This window comes from Plectropomus leopardus, chromosome 23 (genome assembly GCF_026936395.1).
Source record: "Plectropomus leopardus strain MGB_pleo_1.0 chromosome 23, ASM2693639v1, whole genome shotgun sequence".
In the NCBI taxonomy this organism is placed as follows: domain Eukaryota; kingdom Metazoa; phylum Chordata; class Actinopteri; order Perciformes; family Serranidae; genus Plectropomus; species Plectropomus leopardus.
Genome location: NC_142198.1, coordinates 20,195,586 through 20,213,303, shown reverse-complemented (window position 1 = coordinate 20,213,303; position 17,718 = coordinate 20,195,586). Strand labels below are relative to the sequence as shown.

The 17,718-nt window shown below is 38.5% G+C and overlaps 1 protein-coding gene across 2 annotated transcripts in view; it reads right to left on the bottom strand.

Moving 5' to 3' along the window:
• nwd2 (NACHT and WD repeat domain containing 2) overlaps positions 1-17,718 on the bottom strand; it is a 66,208-nt gene that overhangs the window by 10,535 nt on the left and 37,955 nt on the right. For both annotated transcript variants that reach the window (XM_042512602.2, XM_088073809.1), the window contains exons 5-7: positions 7,574-7,777; positions 5,859-6,009; positions 2,065-2,654 (exon numbers count right to left, since the gene is read on the bottom strand). In XM_042512602.2, the coding sequence (XP_042368536.2) occupies positions 2,065-2,654; positions 5,859-6,009; positions 7,574-7,777 (945 nt within the window). The remainder of the gene's footprint in view (positions 1-2,064; positions 2,655-5,858; positions 6,010-7,573; positions 7,778-17,718) is intronic.

Sequence of the window (17,718 nt, the reverse complement as noted above, 5' to 3'; positions counted from 1 at the left end):
TATGCTTATACTTCTCTTTATCATAGATCTTAGAAAAAGAATAAAGATATTTCTTTGCTATTACATGATGATAAAAAATGGTTGAATTTTTGGCTTTTGAAACTAACCATATCAGTTATAAACAAACCTCAGCTCAGTCCACTCAGAGGACTCCTGTTATATAGAAGATGTGTTTTATTTTCTGCCAAAGACATAAATGCTCCGGGGTTCAGATGAATCAAACCAAACAGGTTCGGCATGAATTGCACCCCGTGGACTCGAGTGCAGAGTTGCGGCACAGTGGTCCCAGACCACTTCGCCCTTTGAATTTTTAGTCTCGCTTACATTTAATAACATCCCTCTCTCCTTCAAACATCGCAGCCACAGAGGATTTCAAACATTATTATTTTGTTTAGCAGAAACTTTAGCAGAAAACTGCAGCTGTCTTCTAAAGCTGTCATCAACATGAATTACATCTGCTGCCTCTGAGAGCAAGTACTTTATGATCTAGTCCATTTTTCAGCCTTTAACTGAATAATAAAGAGTGCAGATTCACATGAAAATCTGGACTTTATGTGCCACAGCCCACTCGCATACTGTATTGTGTGATAAATCAGTATGCTTATCTGTGTGGGCAGTAATAGTTTGAACATACTGGATACTATTTGATAAGTCATACAATCATTTGGATGAATCGTCTCATTTATTTGAGCCAAAACAAGCTGTTTCTTTTTAATTTGGAGTAACTAGACAAGTGTAACCTTTTGAAATCGGATGAGACATTGATTTTTTTATACTGCATTCAGATACCTTTAACAAGTATTTTTAAACCTTTGAACTTTAAGCAATATTATATTTTATTAAGCACTTTTTCCAGGTCATTTATTATTTTTTTTCTTTTTATTTATTTATTTTTTCACTTTTTTGTTTTAGCAAATTTTCAGGTAATTAATACTCATGTTTTTGGGTCATTTCTTCTTTCATTGCATGCTTTTTTGTGAAATTCAAAAAAAAAAGTGTCTGGTGGTTTGAAGAAAGCAGACTTATTTTCCCGTTTCTGTTTACAAAAACTTGTTCCCAGTGGAGGACACACTGTGTGACTGCCAGAGTGTTACGGGGAGCCTTTTGAAATATCAACCTGGCATTAAAAGACATGAAAGAACAAAGATGTTCATGGCACGAAAATTAGGGCAAACTGAGAAAACAGGTAAACAGCCCTGATTGAAAGCAGACACATGGAAGAATCCGCTGATGCTTTTCGACATAAATCTTTAAACACGTCCAGCTGCCTCTATTGTGATTTGCATTAGGGTCCAAACCAGCTACCTGGGGGCTATGCTATGAAGTGTGATTAGTGCCTTAGCGAGATCTGTTGGATCTAAAGACAGTTTCCTGTTCTACGAAGACTTTTAACTTGGCTAGATCCCCATGGTAACTTATGTGGTTAACTTGGTCGGGAGCAGGTTATCAGCTGAAAACGTCTTTCACAGCTTAGATCATTGTTTTATGGTTTGTAACATTTTCTACAATCATACTAGGAGCTCTGATATGATATGATGTAAATGGCGCTTACAATCAATGAGTGTATGGATGTGACGTTTATTACAAAGGTTGGACAGGAGGGGCAGATCTGTGGGTGTGTGCCATGTGATCTTGGCTGTGGTGTGATCTTAATGTAGCCGGGCAGCCAGATGGCACACACAAACGCACAGAGCGAGCAGAGAATTGGATGCACAAACACATGTTCACTTTAAGAAACAAAGCAGAAATACCTACAGGTGCTAAAAAAAAAGGAAACCTCTGTGCAGATGTGTACAGTGCACGGCTTCACAGGGAATTAGAGGCATGTGCATGGCAACCGACTGCCTTTTTGGCAGACACACAGATGGTCAAGCGAGCGTTTGATGAGAGGAGATGAACAGTTGCACGCCCCCTCATACTCTGTGGTACAAAGATGGACACATGCTCAGATCAGACAGACAGGCGAGCACAAGCGTGAGCACACAGCGGGAGAGAAGGCGAGATAGGACACAAAAGAGAAAGATAACACCGTCGTTTTTAGATATTCTCTCTGTCATGTCTCACCTGTTTGGCCACCTCAGACAGCAGCAGCGTCTTCCCGGTGCAGGGTCCCCCGTACACCACCAGAGGGCTCATCCTGCTCCCCTTGGACGGCAGCAAGTACTCTTGCACATAATCCAAGGACTCGGTCTTGAACTGGTAGAGCGCCGCGTAGCTTTTACAGAGCGACAGGTGCTGCAGGATCTCGTCATAAAGCGGGTCGGTCTCCGTGTCAAAGTTCTGCTGCACCGTGGCCTGGATGATATCCACCATGTCCTCGTAGAACTGTTTACACAGACCTTCTACATAGTGGCTCTCCACTTCCTGTGAGTACCCGAGCTTCATGTCGCAGTGCGTGACCGAAGAGTAGACGCGGAGGTTGGAGGCAGCGACGACTGTGGGAATGAACTCGTCCCGCACCTTCAGAAGGCGTTCGTAGGCTTCCTGGTTCCGCATGACGCGGTCGCCGCTCACCACGATGTCCATGTATCGGGTCATCTCGGGGATTTTGGCGAAGCGGTCGAAGTTGGAGATCTTGCGAATGTAGCAGACACATTTCCTGAGAAAGGCAGGAGTTTGTTTCCCAAGAGCGAAGTCCAGTTCATCCTCCAAGGCTGGAAAATGAGAAAAACACAACTTAGAGGTTTTCTTAACTTCATTTTGCACTCATGTAAGTGAGGGCAACCGCCATTTAGAAAGAAAAAAAGAGAAGGAAATGACCTGAAAAAACAAACTGTTAAACTAAAAACTGTAAGAAAGAACTCAGTAAAATAATAGAAAAAATATAAATTATTAATTATAAATACAGTTTTTTTAAGAATAGTTTTTCATAGAAATCAAACCATTTGCTCAGGGTTCAAAGTTTTAAATACTTGTTAAAGGCGTCTGAATGCTGCACAAGAAAACTGACGTTGATCTAGGTCTTAGAGGGTTAAAACTTAGATTACAGTGTTCTGCTTTGTCTGGCCAAACGCTGATAAGGGCCACCTCTGGATTATTATGTCCAACTTTCGAAGATAAATGTCGCACAGATGTCGGATTTAGATTTATTTCGGGGAAAAAGCTGAACAGATTTTAGACGCCTTTAGCCTCTGATTAGATAGATTTCTCTCGAGTCTTATTTAAGAAGAAACAGAGTTGATAAAATCACATAAGCCAGCACTATTGAACTGTATCAGAGGCTCCCCAACAAAGAGCCCGCGGACTGAAACTCTGCCAGCATCTCCTGTGTAGTTTCGCTCACATGGTCGCCTAATAATTAGGTGGGAGAGAGGAAAGTGTAAAAGGAAAAGTTTCTGCAACTTCCTCTGTATAGTGCAATTAAAGCCCAGAGTGCTCAATTAAAGTGCAGTTTCCTGACACAAAAGAGGTGCTTCCTTTTCATGTGAAATTATAAAACTTAAGTTACTTAATCAGCGTTATATTATTCTTATTTCCTCTGTGAAAAAGGCACAATGCATGTGGCTGCTCAGCACAAGGACTATAAAAAAAGGACTTGTCGTCGGCATATTGCTTAGATCATCTCCCACAGTGACAGCCGCAGAAAGGAACAAGAGATGTCTTGAAAGATTAGTTCATTGCTGTCCAAACAATTTGGTAATAACGGGGTGATTCCCAAATGGAGTCTTTTACAGACAGGAGCTGAGATGGAGTCAAACTAACAGGGTGAAAATAAACAGCGGGAGGGTCTGTTCAAATGTCAGAGTCATACCTTTTTGCACCGCCAGCAGAGGTGTAAAAATCAGAGAATAACTGTTTTTTCTAAATAGGAGAGCTAAGTTTGGCCCCTGTGATGAGAAATAATTGATGTTTTCAGGAGCCAGCCTCATTCCCACTGCACAAAAACACCTACTAACACTACCTAACATCTGGCTTTTTAATGGAATGAGTATGTGTATGATCGGCATTCACACCCAGGTCAAATGACTCTGCAGCAGACAAGTTTTTATTGTCTCCGGCTCCAATCGGCATTGATGGAAAACATTAGCTCCTCAGCCAGCGAGATGCAATAATGTGTCACTAACTACTGTCCATCTCCTCCTAAACAGCGCTAAAACATCGATCCAAGTTAGTCTGCACCGAGACTGAAAGAGACTAAAACATAAGAGATATATAAAGAGAAGAAAAAGTTTTCAAAGACCTCTGTGCCTGCTGCCGTCTACTGTTAACCTGTTCTCCTGCCTGTCCGTGACGTCACACGGACACACCAACAGAACAACCCACACACACAAAAGCTGGCTGTTGGCAGACTAGTGGGGTACAGCTTTGAGTTCACTGGCAGTGCAGCTAATTGCCTATATTGACAAGCCCCAACTCTGACCACTTTTAGGTCAAAGCTGAAAACGTTCCCTTTTTCCACTACCTACTCCAACCGCTAATGATTACAAACTTATATTTAAAATAGGTTTTTAATCATTTTGAATTACCTTTTTGTCTTTGCACCTCTGGTCTGCACTTTTGCTATTTTTAACTGTGATTTTTTATTTTTTATTTTAAATGATTTAGTCATTGATTTTACGTTGTTTTATCCTATCTCTTTTATTATAAATCTGTATCTTTTATTATTATTTTTTTATATTTTATTGCTCTGTAAAGCACTTTGAATTGCCCTGTTGTATGGAATGTACTATACAAATAAAGCTGCCTTGACTTGCCTATATTTAACAAGTTTTACCCGTGTTTGGTAATGGGACTGAAATAGTCAGACCGCCGCATCCCTACACATCTGACCTTTTGTGTGTAACAGTGTAAAATCATATTTCTGTGTCAGCATTTGCACCGTCTGGCCTGTAATAAAGAAAACCTCTTCTAAAATAATTCTGTAAGATATAAAATTAACCTTCAGGGCAACAAAACACAAAAATCACATGTCAAAGGCCACATATCTAATAACTGAGGCTGCTGTGTAGCTCGTCATCTCGTAGCTAAATTGGTAACAAGAGATGAGATGCAATCAGGATGTGTCGGGTTGAGCTCTGCAGATGACAGTGATTGATCGATCACACTATACGTTCACCTCGCAGTGATTAATTCAAACAGTGTGCTGCGATGGCAGGTAGAAACAGAGATTATTTTTCACCTTTCAGATCATGTTTTTTAACCCCTGAAACTTGGATCGACGTTACTTTTCTTGTGCCGCGCTCAGATGCCGTTCACAAGCATTTAAACCTTCAAACCGTAAGCAGCTGGTTTAATTTCTTGCAAAAAAAGAGAGAAAAGGCAATCAGCTAAAAAAAAAACCCAAAACATTAAAAAGTGATGGATCTACTTATGATCTAATTATTTTCCAGATTAATTAAAATGACAGGAAAATGTGAAAATCATGGAAAAAAGGCTAAGTTGACATTTTTATATTGTTTTTTGGTCTATATCACAAAGATGTGCAGTTTAACATCACAAAAGACTAAAATACAGGAAATATTTACATTTGATTAGCTTAAAACAATAATTAAAAAATTTTTTTTAGATTTTTGACAGAAAGTTGTCTAATTTTCAACATTTCTAATTATTTTCAGTCATTCAAATAATCAACTGATCATTAAGCTTAAGAAATAATAGATGTAAGGCAGCATTTGTGACCCAACATGAAAAAAAGTTAGAGGTTGTTATTTTTCATAGAATCACTTGAATTAAAGGTAAAATATTTTCTTTTAAATCTAAAAATGAATAATTTCAAAAACCAAATTCAGACCCAGAGACATAGATGCGACCTTCCCATTGGACAGACTCATCCAGAGACCAAAAAAAAGAAAAAAACATATCAAAAGACGTGACATGAAAAGAGCGAAAAAGAAAGAGAAATTCGGCCTGAAACTAACCAGAGCAGAGGAATTTCTTGGCCTGAGCGCTCTTCATGGTCCCCTTCTCCTGAAGCTGCAGCACCGCTGTTCGGAAGATCCTCTTGATCTCCTCCGACACATTCCTCCAGGCTTTGTCATTCTTGGTCTTGGCTGCGCTGCTTGACTCCATCTAAGCAGGACAGGGCGGCAGGGAGAGGACGGACTGACTTTACAGTTTAGACAGAGGACTCTCATCATGTACTGAGGGAATGTAGTTATTCATGTTTTCTTAAGCACCCTGCTGTGACAAAGGGAATACTGTTCTGTGTGCTCTGTGTCATATACATTTGAGAATGAGTGTTTTGTGTGGGTTTGACTACTGAATAAGCATGTTTTTTTTTTTATCTTTAGTTGTATAAATTATTTTTGAGTGATTTTGCTTCACAGTAGGAAATTTGAGAAAATTTCCAAGTCTCAAACTTTTATATCTGAATATTTTTATCATCCTTAAGTGTGTAAAAATGCTACACTGGATGACTTTTGTTTTTCTTAAAGGATAACATTTTGTTTTTAAAACCTAGATACTACTAGATATTTAATGTTACCAATAACTGATATAAGAAAGTGCTTACAATTTGCAACCTTAGATTTTACTCTGTAACAAAAATGTATCTCTGTACTGATGCTTTCCATAATGTTGTCAGACACTTATTATAGGAATCTGAGCTTGTCAGTGAGAAAAAAAATAAAAATATAAAATCACCCACCAATCTCTATTCAAATACTCACTAATTTAAGCTTGTATAGAGTCAGCATATTTTCACATCTAACTGGGTTAATTAAGACTTATTTAAACTAAACCAGAGTTGTGACTGTTGGATTAGTGGAATTATGAAACAAGACAACTTTCTTGAGTTTTATTTTGTTTTTTTTTTACTTTGAGTGAAGCGAGTGAAAAGAGTGTTATGTTGATAAAAATACTGTATATTTAAATGGAGTCTGGTGGGTTTGACCATAGTGATTTCGGGGCTATTTCTGGTTTAACAAAAAGGGTCTTACTCTTTCCAAAAAGTTCTATCTCTGTAGGAGTCTTTCCATAAAGTTTTCAGACACTTAGAAAAATAATCCGAGCCTATCAGTCTTAAAAACAGCCACTTTTGGTGGACGGACGTTGACTGTAAACTGCCCTGCGGGGGTTACATTGCAGCCTGTTTTGCTTTCCATCTAACAATCAGTCACTTAGAAACAAAAAATTGTAGAAATAGGTTGAAAAATACCAAAGTTACCATATAACTTGAGAGAAACTAAAGGAAACATCATGCAGTTTTCTTCAAATAAAACTCATCCGGATATTTTATAACCGCTATAAAGTTCTGCACAAAATAATAAGGTGGAACTCAGAAGCTAAACAGTTTTACATAAAATTAACTGCGCTGACAGAATTGTTGTGACTTTTATGGGGTCATTTACAAGTGTGCTAAAACTGTTTTTTTTTTTTGGTAAAGCAAAGGACTCATAAGCTGCCTGAGACGAAACAACTTTGCTCACAAGCTCAAAACATAAAGCTGCTTTTATTTTCTGTATGTGCATATAAAATGTTTCCTCAAGGAGAATTAAATTCATGAAGCACGGAGCTCAAGGACGAGAATCCATTATAAGCTCCTCCTATCCTGCCTTGAGAGTAAAATAACGTTTTAGGAGGACAAACAAATCCCCTCTATGTCCCTATAGTGCAGCATGTTGGCTGGACTCACAGAGTTCTGGTAGTTCTTGAGCATTTGGGCTTTGGGTTTGAGGTAGTATGCGGGTGGCACAGAGTTTTCATCCCTGCAGTACCACTCTTCCAAGATGTGTGTGTCCAACCCCGCCTCCACAGCTGCGTCCAAGATCATCTCAAACTCCGCCGACTCCACCTCCCCCGGCACTCGGATGCTGCCATACTTTTCCCCCACCAAACCCTGAAACGAAGGAAGGAGAGACAGACAGAAAAAGGGCAGGGAAGGTGAGAAGCAGAGAGACAAGAGTATAATTGTGATCCCTCAGACGGTTTCAGGGCTCTATTTTTTGGATCAGTGGCGCAGGGTGAATACCAGAGTCAATGATGCACACAGTGCGACTTATTTAAGGCAATTTTGGAGCCAGAGGCGCTAACTGTGGTGCAGTTGGGACATCCACCAGCCAATTTGTGACATCAGGGATGTAGCTGCTGCCACAATCTCAACTCTGTGTGCACTGTCTTCTGACAGCTCTACGTGGTGGGAATGGCTGCCACATACAGTGTACAGTTCAAATAAAAAATGCTGCACCCCTCTTCCCACACAGAAATATTAATGTTTGCAGTGAGAGCTGAAAATATCAAAGGTGCACAAGCAAGAAAAGGACTGTGGTCGCCATCTGCCCGCCATACGTCACACACTATTACTTAAATATATATCACAACATAAAGATGCAGAAGCAGACCATTTCTTACCCCAAAAACATCCAAACACTTTGTCTGTGCAAGAAGCTTATTACGACTTCATATTTATGTTGGTTGTAATAATTAGAAAGCTGGAAGTCGGGTGACATAGAATAAAGAGTGACAAAGTCTGCATAGCGACGAATTTGGGGTGAATGGATAGATCAAACAAACACAGGACTTTGACCCAGGAGACTGGTGTTTGTGTCGATGTTACTCGTGCTTACCATACACTTAAGACCTTTTCAAAAGATTTTGATTTTGAAACATAAAGCAAAAGAAATTGCTAAACACTTAATGACTTGGTTTACATATCTGAAAAAGAGAAGAGAATCTCTGAGAAGAAGCACAAACTAAGATTTTTAAAAAGTCTACTAGATTCCTATTGAGAATATTTTCCATCCTTTTTTCCAGTGGAAAATATTATGCCAAACTCCTTTAAAGAAATATGATGTATAAACAATTCCTTACATGTTGCAATAACACAAAACTCTAGAAACACTAGCTAAAGAGTGTCATATGTCAACAATATTTTTGCCAATTTATTATCAATCAAGAAATAATTTATTTCTACAGTTAGCTGCACTACTGTAGAAAATAAATAATTGTGTAGAAACCCAATAATTAAAGACTTTTTAACTTTTGTAAAACTGTGTGCCTTGGAATTGTTTTGGTTTTGAGTTATTGACAAAAAAAAATAACAAGTGTAACCTCTCGCTCCTTTTTTGGACGATGTTGAAATTGTATTTGCATTCAACTCGAGGCATGTTTAACACAGCGCTTTAACTTTGGTGCTTTTTTGATCTTCTGCTGTTTCTCAGTAAGGTTTTTTTTCTACTTCTCCTCTTTACGTCCTACTATTTCTGGATTTAAAGCAACCATTGTTTTTTATTGTCAAATCAGATAGACTGATAAAGCCGTGAATATAAAATCATAGGCATTTGTGCAGTGTTGGTACAGTTTGCCTCGAGCTGCCTGCCCTCCATCTGGACAGCACACTGACGTGTGACGTCCTCTGCAGAGGAGCTTTTCATTGTTTTCAGTAAGACTAATCACATTTGTTCTGCTGCCGCTCAGCAAATGTTTGACTGACACACTGTTTTGTAAAAATACTCAGTCTTGGCCAAATGTACTAATGCTCAGTAATCAGTAGTATTAAGGAAATGAGCAGATTTGCTTTATATATAGAACAGATGGGACTGTTTGAAATGAAAGGAAATTAATGCATTAATTAAAGGGCGGGATGTGAGAATGTTAGACTGTGAAATCTGATTTGATCGTGCCTCTGTGCTGTAGTTATTATTATCACGACCGCTGACATCATCGGTCTTACACACCAAAGCAAATACCGACGATCGCTCTGCATGATCTTTTTACTCAGAAACTAGAACACTCGACACAGAAGCTGCATAATTAGGCATCATCAAATTAAATAGTGGCCTTTTCATCTTGCTATTATCTCCCACTCCACATGGCATATCCACTGTAAGCTCCAATGTGCCTCCACTCTTCCCCTCAGCGTCTACGCACATGCTTTTGAGTGACAGCTGATTCAATGCCATCGGAAATGATCTGGGATGTTTCCTGGCTCCGTCCCCGATGAGCTCTATCAGTCACATTCGAGGACAATGAGAGCCAAAAAAAAGAGAAAAAAAAAAAGAAAATCTCTGGAAACCCTCCGCTCCATGACCAGCTGATCTTTACTCCATGTGTCGTAATTCACATGCAGCCGAGGCCTCGGGGCGAAGACGCAGAGCGAGCGAGGGACAAGCCAAATGACTGTGAGCTCCGATGAGCAGGAAAACTACGTCGGTACGCTCACGGCAATGACGCTTCAAAGCCATTCCATGTTGGACTCCTGGTTCCCTTGGCATTCGCAGTGGGAACAGATGCAGAGAACAAGCAGATGATGGCATGTGGCACGGACCGTAGGACGGCCTACTCTCAAAACCCACAAATGCCTGAGGTGGATTTGTTTGCGCCTGTGCTGTTTTGTTGCACATGTGCCAACAAAAGGTTCATTTTGAATCTTCGTTTATATTCAGAAAGGTTGTTTCCATGTACAGTATCAGTTGTTTTGGGGGAGGAGGTGTAATTTTCAAGGTTGAGTGTTGTGTTTTGGACCCAAACTCAAACCCAAACATTTATTGACTCAATTATCCAGTGAAAAAATACGCCAAAGAGGACATATTATGCTCATTTTTAGGTTCATACTTGTATTTAGGGGTTCTACAAGAACATGTTTACATGCATTAACATTAAAAAATACTTTTTCCCTTCCTACTCTCCGTGCTGGAAAACTTGTATTCACGCTTACATCTTTAAGCCACCTTTCTGAAAAAAAAAAATAGTCTGCTGATCTATCTTCTAATCCAAAATCTTTGCAATCTGATATGTTCCAGTAGGAATATGATCCAAAATTGACAAGAAATTAACAACAGCAACCAAGATTACATTTTCTGACATTAGCATGTAGCTACATATAGCTGTGTACTTGGAGGGAAATGATTGCAGGACTAGCAACACTTTCTACCCTTAAAAATCATCAATAAGACATCAACCCACCACAACTGAACATATTTCAGCAGGAATACAATCCGAAATCAGCAAAAAATTAACAACATCGGCAACCGAGATTACATAGTTCCCTTAAATTAGCATGTAGCTACATGTAGCAGTGTGCCTGGAAGAGAAGACCATTAAAAGAAATCTGTCACATTCTGTCTTGAAAGAAAAAACAAACAAACATATGTTTACGTTATCAGGGTTCATACAGGCAGGTCAAATTCAAGGTCTTTCAGGAACTTTTTCAAGCACTAATTTTTATTTTTGAGGATGAATTTTTGGTGCAAACGAATTGTGCAAATTTGTGAATGAAGGAAGTTTAAAACATTTAACCAATGTGTTTCATAAAATAATTCATCCTTCTGTTCTTCTTTCAATTATATTCAAGTACTTTTCAAGGTTAAAAATGCCTGATTTTCAAAGAATTTCAGTGCTTAAAATTCCAAAAGTCAAAATCAAGTACTTCAAGCACCACAAGAACCTTGTGTTAACGCTGCCTTTGAACTTCAGTCATTTTAATTTCTATATGACGGAAAATATGGAAAAGCATAACAGGTCCCTGTGAATATATGTAGCCTTGCACCAGAGGGCAAAAATCTTTGCTAGAAAACATAAAAAACCCCTGAATATTAAAGTATTTGCAATTAAACAAGGGGGTTAAAAACAAAACAATGCTTGATGCTAATAAATAAACCCCCCTGTGACTAGAATATTCAAGAATATCCAATAAAACAAGAAGTCTCTAAAGAAAATACTGCTAATTTAAGCAGAGAACACGAGCCATGTGTATCTGTAAGACAGAAAATACACAAATACCAAACAGAGGAAGAAAGAAAGGGATTCCCTCTTGTGTGTAACTCTCTGTGCTCCTTTCTGCCAAAACAAAGAGTTTAGTAGATAATTGGGGCACGCTGCTCCACTAACTTCACTTGTGATTGACAGGAAAGGTCGTGAGCTACATTCAAGCTCAAATTGTTTCAAGATACAGGTGCATGCTTTAGCGCGGAGAAAAAAAAAGACATAATTAACTGCTCTCCACGATGCCAAAAGATCATTTTTCAGTTTTCTCTTATCTTACCAGCAATGTGAAAATAGCACTACTTGACATTCAGATTGAGAAAATTGTGATCAAAACTACATGATTTTTGTTATTTTCAAATTTAAAATGAAAATGATGAATATTCAGTTTATACTGTGCTCCCCATAGTTACTGATGCTATGCCTGTCAAGCTATGAGATCAGCAGATTTAAAATTTAAAATCCAGAATAACTTTTAAAACAATGCATTTATTTAAGATAAATGTACAAAAATCTCATAGCTGTTTTCAATTTTGCAGGCTGTGGCACAACCAAAGCATCTGCAGAAAACAAAATGGAACGTGTCCGTTTCTACTTTAACATGCTGCATAGTACCACGCAGTTTTCCATGTGAGTGACCAAGTGGTCATAGAGCACTGAAATTAATTAAATTGAATGAATCTTTATTTCGAACATTTAAAAAAACAAAAACAAAGAGCCTTACAGCCAATTGCAATAAATAAAAAGATAAAAAAATACAAATGAAATTAAAAAAAGAAAATAAACAAAAAATCAATCAATCAATAAATTAATAAATAAATTTAAAAAAATAAGGTCTTTATAAAACCAAATACTTCAGCCACTAAAAATTGAATATAACATGTTTTAAAAGAAGTCGTAAGAAGTAAAAACTTAATATCAAATCTACCTATATTACAAAATAACATAGGAAACACACGACTGTTTTGAGACATGTCAGATCTTCTAAGGACCTGCGACTGGACAGATTCTCAAACAGCTGGTTTGCTCTGCAGGTCACCTCGTGTCCCCTCTCTAAACGTCCGTCTGTGAGTCACGGTGCCGCAGTAATGTGTCAGCGGAGGACGGAGGCGCTGAGCTGAACTACATTAATGCTGAGAGAGACGTATAGAGGGAGTGAGAGAGAACAGTCACTCTCCAAGTTGCTGACAAAGTCTCTGTCAGGTTGCCTCGCGGTGATATAGCAGGATGAATGGAGTCTGCAAGTGTGTGTGTGTGTGTGTGTGTGTGTGTGTGTGTGTGTGTGTGTGTGTGTGGAGATAGAGATAAGGATAAAACCAACTGGTGTTTCCTATCAAAATCAGGTGCGAACACACACAGCACTCCACCCTTGCGTGTAATCTACTGTCACTTCTGTCATCCACTCAACTCAGCAAAGCCCAAACTGTAAAGATGTCCAAATATTTGCTGGGCATTTTTTTTTTAACATGCCTGTCTTAGCCAGAGAGCACGCCGGGAATGAGGCCATCTAAAGTGGATTACAGTGTGACAGCTGACAGGCTAGAACTTCACTCCGCTTCCTGTGTGTGTGTGTGTGTGTGTGTGTGTGTGTGTGTACGTGTGTGTGTATGAGAAAGGACGAGGGGCTGCAGCAGTTCTTGTTACACTTAAGCAGCCGCAGGTGCAAAAATCACAGGAGGCTAAACTGACAATAGCAAAGCAGATCGCAGCCAAACTTCCAGTTTTAGCCGCACTCCTCCGCCTCCCTCCGTTAGTTCTTCATCCCTGGAAGCGTTTTATACTTTGGCTAAGTGCACTTTATCTGATGAGCCAGTTGGGAGAGTAAGATGTTGTAGCTACAGTATGAATCAACAAATCAATCACTCGCACGCTCAATCAATCAATGAAACACGCAGTGGACTGTTGTGATATCTGCTGCGTAAGCTTTGGCACCGCAGAGGGAGAAAAAAAAATAGATGATCCCAACAAAGAGAAGTTAAATTCACAGTGACGTATACACTGTGAGCCAACTCCATATCACTCTTTTTATTTATGTATCTTTTTAATACATGTTTTCTTTATTTTATTTCCTTTTATTTTTGGTTTTATTGCTTTCTGTTGTTGTTGTTGTTGTTGTTTTTGGTCTATTTCTTTGTATTTTTACATATTGACATTTTACGTCTTGCATTATTTTATATTTATTTATCCCTAGTTTGGTTTTCTGTTGTTTTATCACTTTGTATGTGCTTTGTTTGTCAAAGCACTATGTAAACTCTGTTTTTAAGGTGCTACATACAGTTATTATTATCATTATTAAAGTTAAAACAAAAGGCTGGTGACAGTCTATAGTTTTTCTTATTTTTAACAAATCCCATAAAAAGAGAAAATCCAATATTAAACTGGTCCTCCTTTATGCCACAGACTTATATGGTCATCTAAAAACTATTAAAAATCAGTGAGCCACACTGTTGCACTGGGTGATGAAATAATAAACACAGACGCTTCTGTCTATTTTGACTCAATCCCGTTTTATTGCTGCAGATACTAACAAGAGCACCAAACTTTGATGCTTTTATTACACCAACTGAATTGCTTCTATAATAGTGTCCAATAATGCCTCGTTGTTTGGTACCAAATTTTCAACATGCAGTAAAATCACCTCACCAGAGATGGAGCTCACGAGTGCATGTTATATTTTGAGAGGTTTGACTACAGTGTGCATCACATTGGTGCAAAAACTGTATTAGAAGAAATCAAAAATGTTGCACCAACTCATCAGGCTCGATGCCAATAGTGCAGAATATATGCAAAAAGGAAAATGTTGCCAAGACTGGCAGCACGATAAATTTGATGAAATACTTAACTAAATAAATCTAAGAGCACAAAGTTGCTCCTTGCTGGACTGCAAGAATAACGGACTGCAGCAATATTCCTCTCAGCATTTAAGTTCGTGTGAACGCGTAGTAAAATGCGCCTCTTCCCTGAGCCACAAGTCTGATGCAGGGTAAAGAGGACGGCCGGTCAGTCGGTGGCACTTTGGAAAACTAAGTGCAGGTGAGATTTAACATCAAAAAAATGTTTTCAAAACTGCTTTAAGTGGAAAAAATGTAATGTTGCTGAAACATAAAACCAGTTTAAAAATTTGTATTATAATGTGTCATTGTTATTTTTTTTTGCTGATGAATTTTACAAAATTGGTATAAAAATATTGTCATTCAGAAACCAGTATCAGCTTCTCAGCTGGTATAATTTTTTTTCTAATAATACCCAACCCTATGCAAAACCAGCAAATGTGTATTAATCCACTGCTGAAACTAGTCCCTAAATATTGCACCTGTCAACTCCTTTTTGAGCAAGGTTTTCTAAAAAGTGCACAATGGACCCCCAACATTAAATAAGTCACTTTTGTTCAATTTTTTTGCAGTTTTCCATCTCTGAACTTCCTCCAGAGGTGAGAGGTGAACCAGTCGTTCATGTTAGCGGTTACATCACGTTAACTGAATGGAGAAGCAGAGAGAAAATAAGAGCAACAGTATCCTCAACTATCCTCTTACATGCAGTAAACCTGCTACATGGCCGGGCGAGTATAACTGGATGAGCGGCTGCATGCTGCGTCCTTCAGGCATTTATCAAGTTTTTTTTTCTTTTTACATGAGGGAATCTGAGACTGTTGCAGAGTGGAGGAGCGGAGAGGAAAAGAGGGAAGAAGAAGAAGAAAAAAAACAGTCATGGCTCATTGTCATGCTTAATCTCCGGGTCAATGACACCATCACCATGCCAACCCCTGCTATCGCCATGGAAACCGGCTTTATTGCATCGACAGGTTACAGAAAAGCCCCCCTCACCCAGGTGTGTGTGTGTGTGTGTGTGTGTGTGTGTGTGTTTAACAGCCTTGCACAGCCGCCTGTCTTGTGTTCAGTGGTGCCCTTTGAAAAACACTTGCTGCAATTGATTCCTGCTCATAAAGAAAGACTGACACATCCAACAAAAAGCTGGTTATATAACCGCCGACTCTCCGCCTCGAGAACCAAGAAACTCTGAGTCTTGATGGCCACACATGCCCGCTAAATGAAAAGAACTTTTTATAGTTGTAATTTCGCTCAAGGAAAATTTGCAGGTACCAGACGTTGGAATTTAATGCTTTTAAAGATCCTTTTTTTTTTTGGACAAATCTTATTCAAGCATTGCAGGTATTTGGTCCTGGGCAGATGAAATTTTTTGTAGGAATATGACTATTGGAGGGAGTTAGATGAATCTACATTTTGCCAACAGGCAAGTGCAAGTAAAAAGTAAGAACAGTATAAGGTTCAGTAGCAGGCTTTAAAGGTACAGTATAGGGATGTCGACAGTTAAGCGTTAAAAGCAGAGACTATTTTTGACCAGTGACAGATGTCGGTCTGTAGGCTCACCTTTGGAGGTGGCCCAAAAATTGAGCAGGAAATTAGCAAAAGGTTACAAAAAAATTACTTGAAAAAAGGAAAACACAGAAAAACAAAAATAAACTGAAGAAAATGACATTGGGAAAGACGTAAAAAATAATTTAAACATATTTTTAAGTACGATATTTTTGGGACATTTTTCCCTGAATTTCCTGGTAATATTTAATACCCCTGCCTCCAGCAAATTTTCAGGTCATTTTCTTGTCTTCTTTATTCTTCTTCTTATTAATAATCAAATTATTATTATTATTATTATTATTATTATTATTATTATTATTATTATTATTTTATTTTATATCATTTTTTATTTTATTTTATTTTTATTTATTTATTTTTTTTTGGGGGGGGGGTTGTGGGACATTTCTTGTCAAGTTTCTCATTTATGCCCACCCTTTGGATTTCTCCATAGCTCACCCTGCTGGGGTGCTTACTAGCTTACTAAATCAGTGGATTACCAGACTTTTTCTGAAAAATGAACCCTTGCACAGTGTGTAAGGTACAGTGGGATTTGGTGCCATCTAGTTGTTAAGAGTGCAGACTGCAACCAGCTGAAACTTCAAAATTCCTTGTGTTCATTACTCAGGAGGCTCTGAGACAAACAGACCAAATAAAAAAACACCAAATAAAGCACCTTCATGTTAAGAAATTGGTATTTTATCCCAATATATCCCTTTAAGTCCCACACACTGGACCTTTAATAAGGTCCTAATATTTATGGAAATTGAATTTAAGACATCTTAAGACATTCTAAGGACCTCCAGACCCTGAACAATACAATACAATACAAAAAAAAAACTTAAATAGTGATGTTTAAGCCTCTAAATCTCAGTGATCTTAAGAAAAGAGGAGTCGGATTAAGTTTGCCTTTATGTGGAAGTTACAATAAAGAGGATTCGTAGGTTAGACTTGACGTCAGAGCTATTATTTTCATTCTGTAGTACAGCGAAAGCACTGAATGATTTGTAGAGGTGAATGAGGAGAGGTGTGTGAGCCAAACGGAGTATTAAGAGGTTTCTAGCTGTTGCACAGATGCTCTGTGGCAGCGAGAAACACACCTGCACTACACACGTCGATTTCCTCTGGAGGGTTTTGAGAGAAGCTGTTCCCCAACTTCAAGCTCCCCTCCTCTTTTTATCTGCAACAGAAACACATCTCACCTCCCCCTCTCCTTTTTCTTTTACATCATTTTCCTGTCTTTATCTTTTCCACTCCTCATCCCTTTTTCCCCTCTCTCTGATCTGTGCACTGGGCTCTGTGACAGTTGTTGTGGGCTGCAGACCCCAGATCAGCTTCTCTTTGAAGTCTCCTCTTTCTGCCATGTGGCTGAGTGTGTGTGTGTGTGTCTGTGTGTGTTAGCTGGGGAAACACTTGTGCAGCAGCGTTTAAGGTGCACATCTTTGGAGAGTGGATATTGTCATTTTTGAAAATTGCTTTATTCATCGTGATTTTAGTGCTTTATAAATAAAAAAAAAAAAAAAAGAAGCTTTTGTTTTTAGCCTGTTATTTGATTTTGCTTTATTGTCAGTAAAAAATGTCTGAAATGTGTCTTGCGTCATCGGGACGTCTACAGATTCACATGAATAAAATGTTTGCGTCAGGTATATTGTTGATTTGCATTCCAACCAAAATTTAACGTCATTCTGAACTTATGTTGACGTCT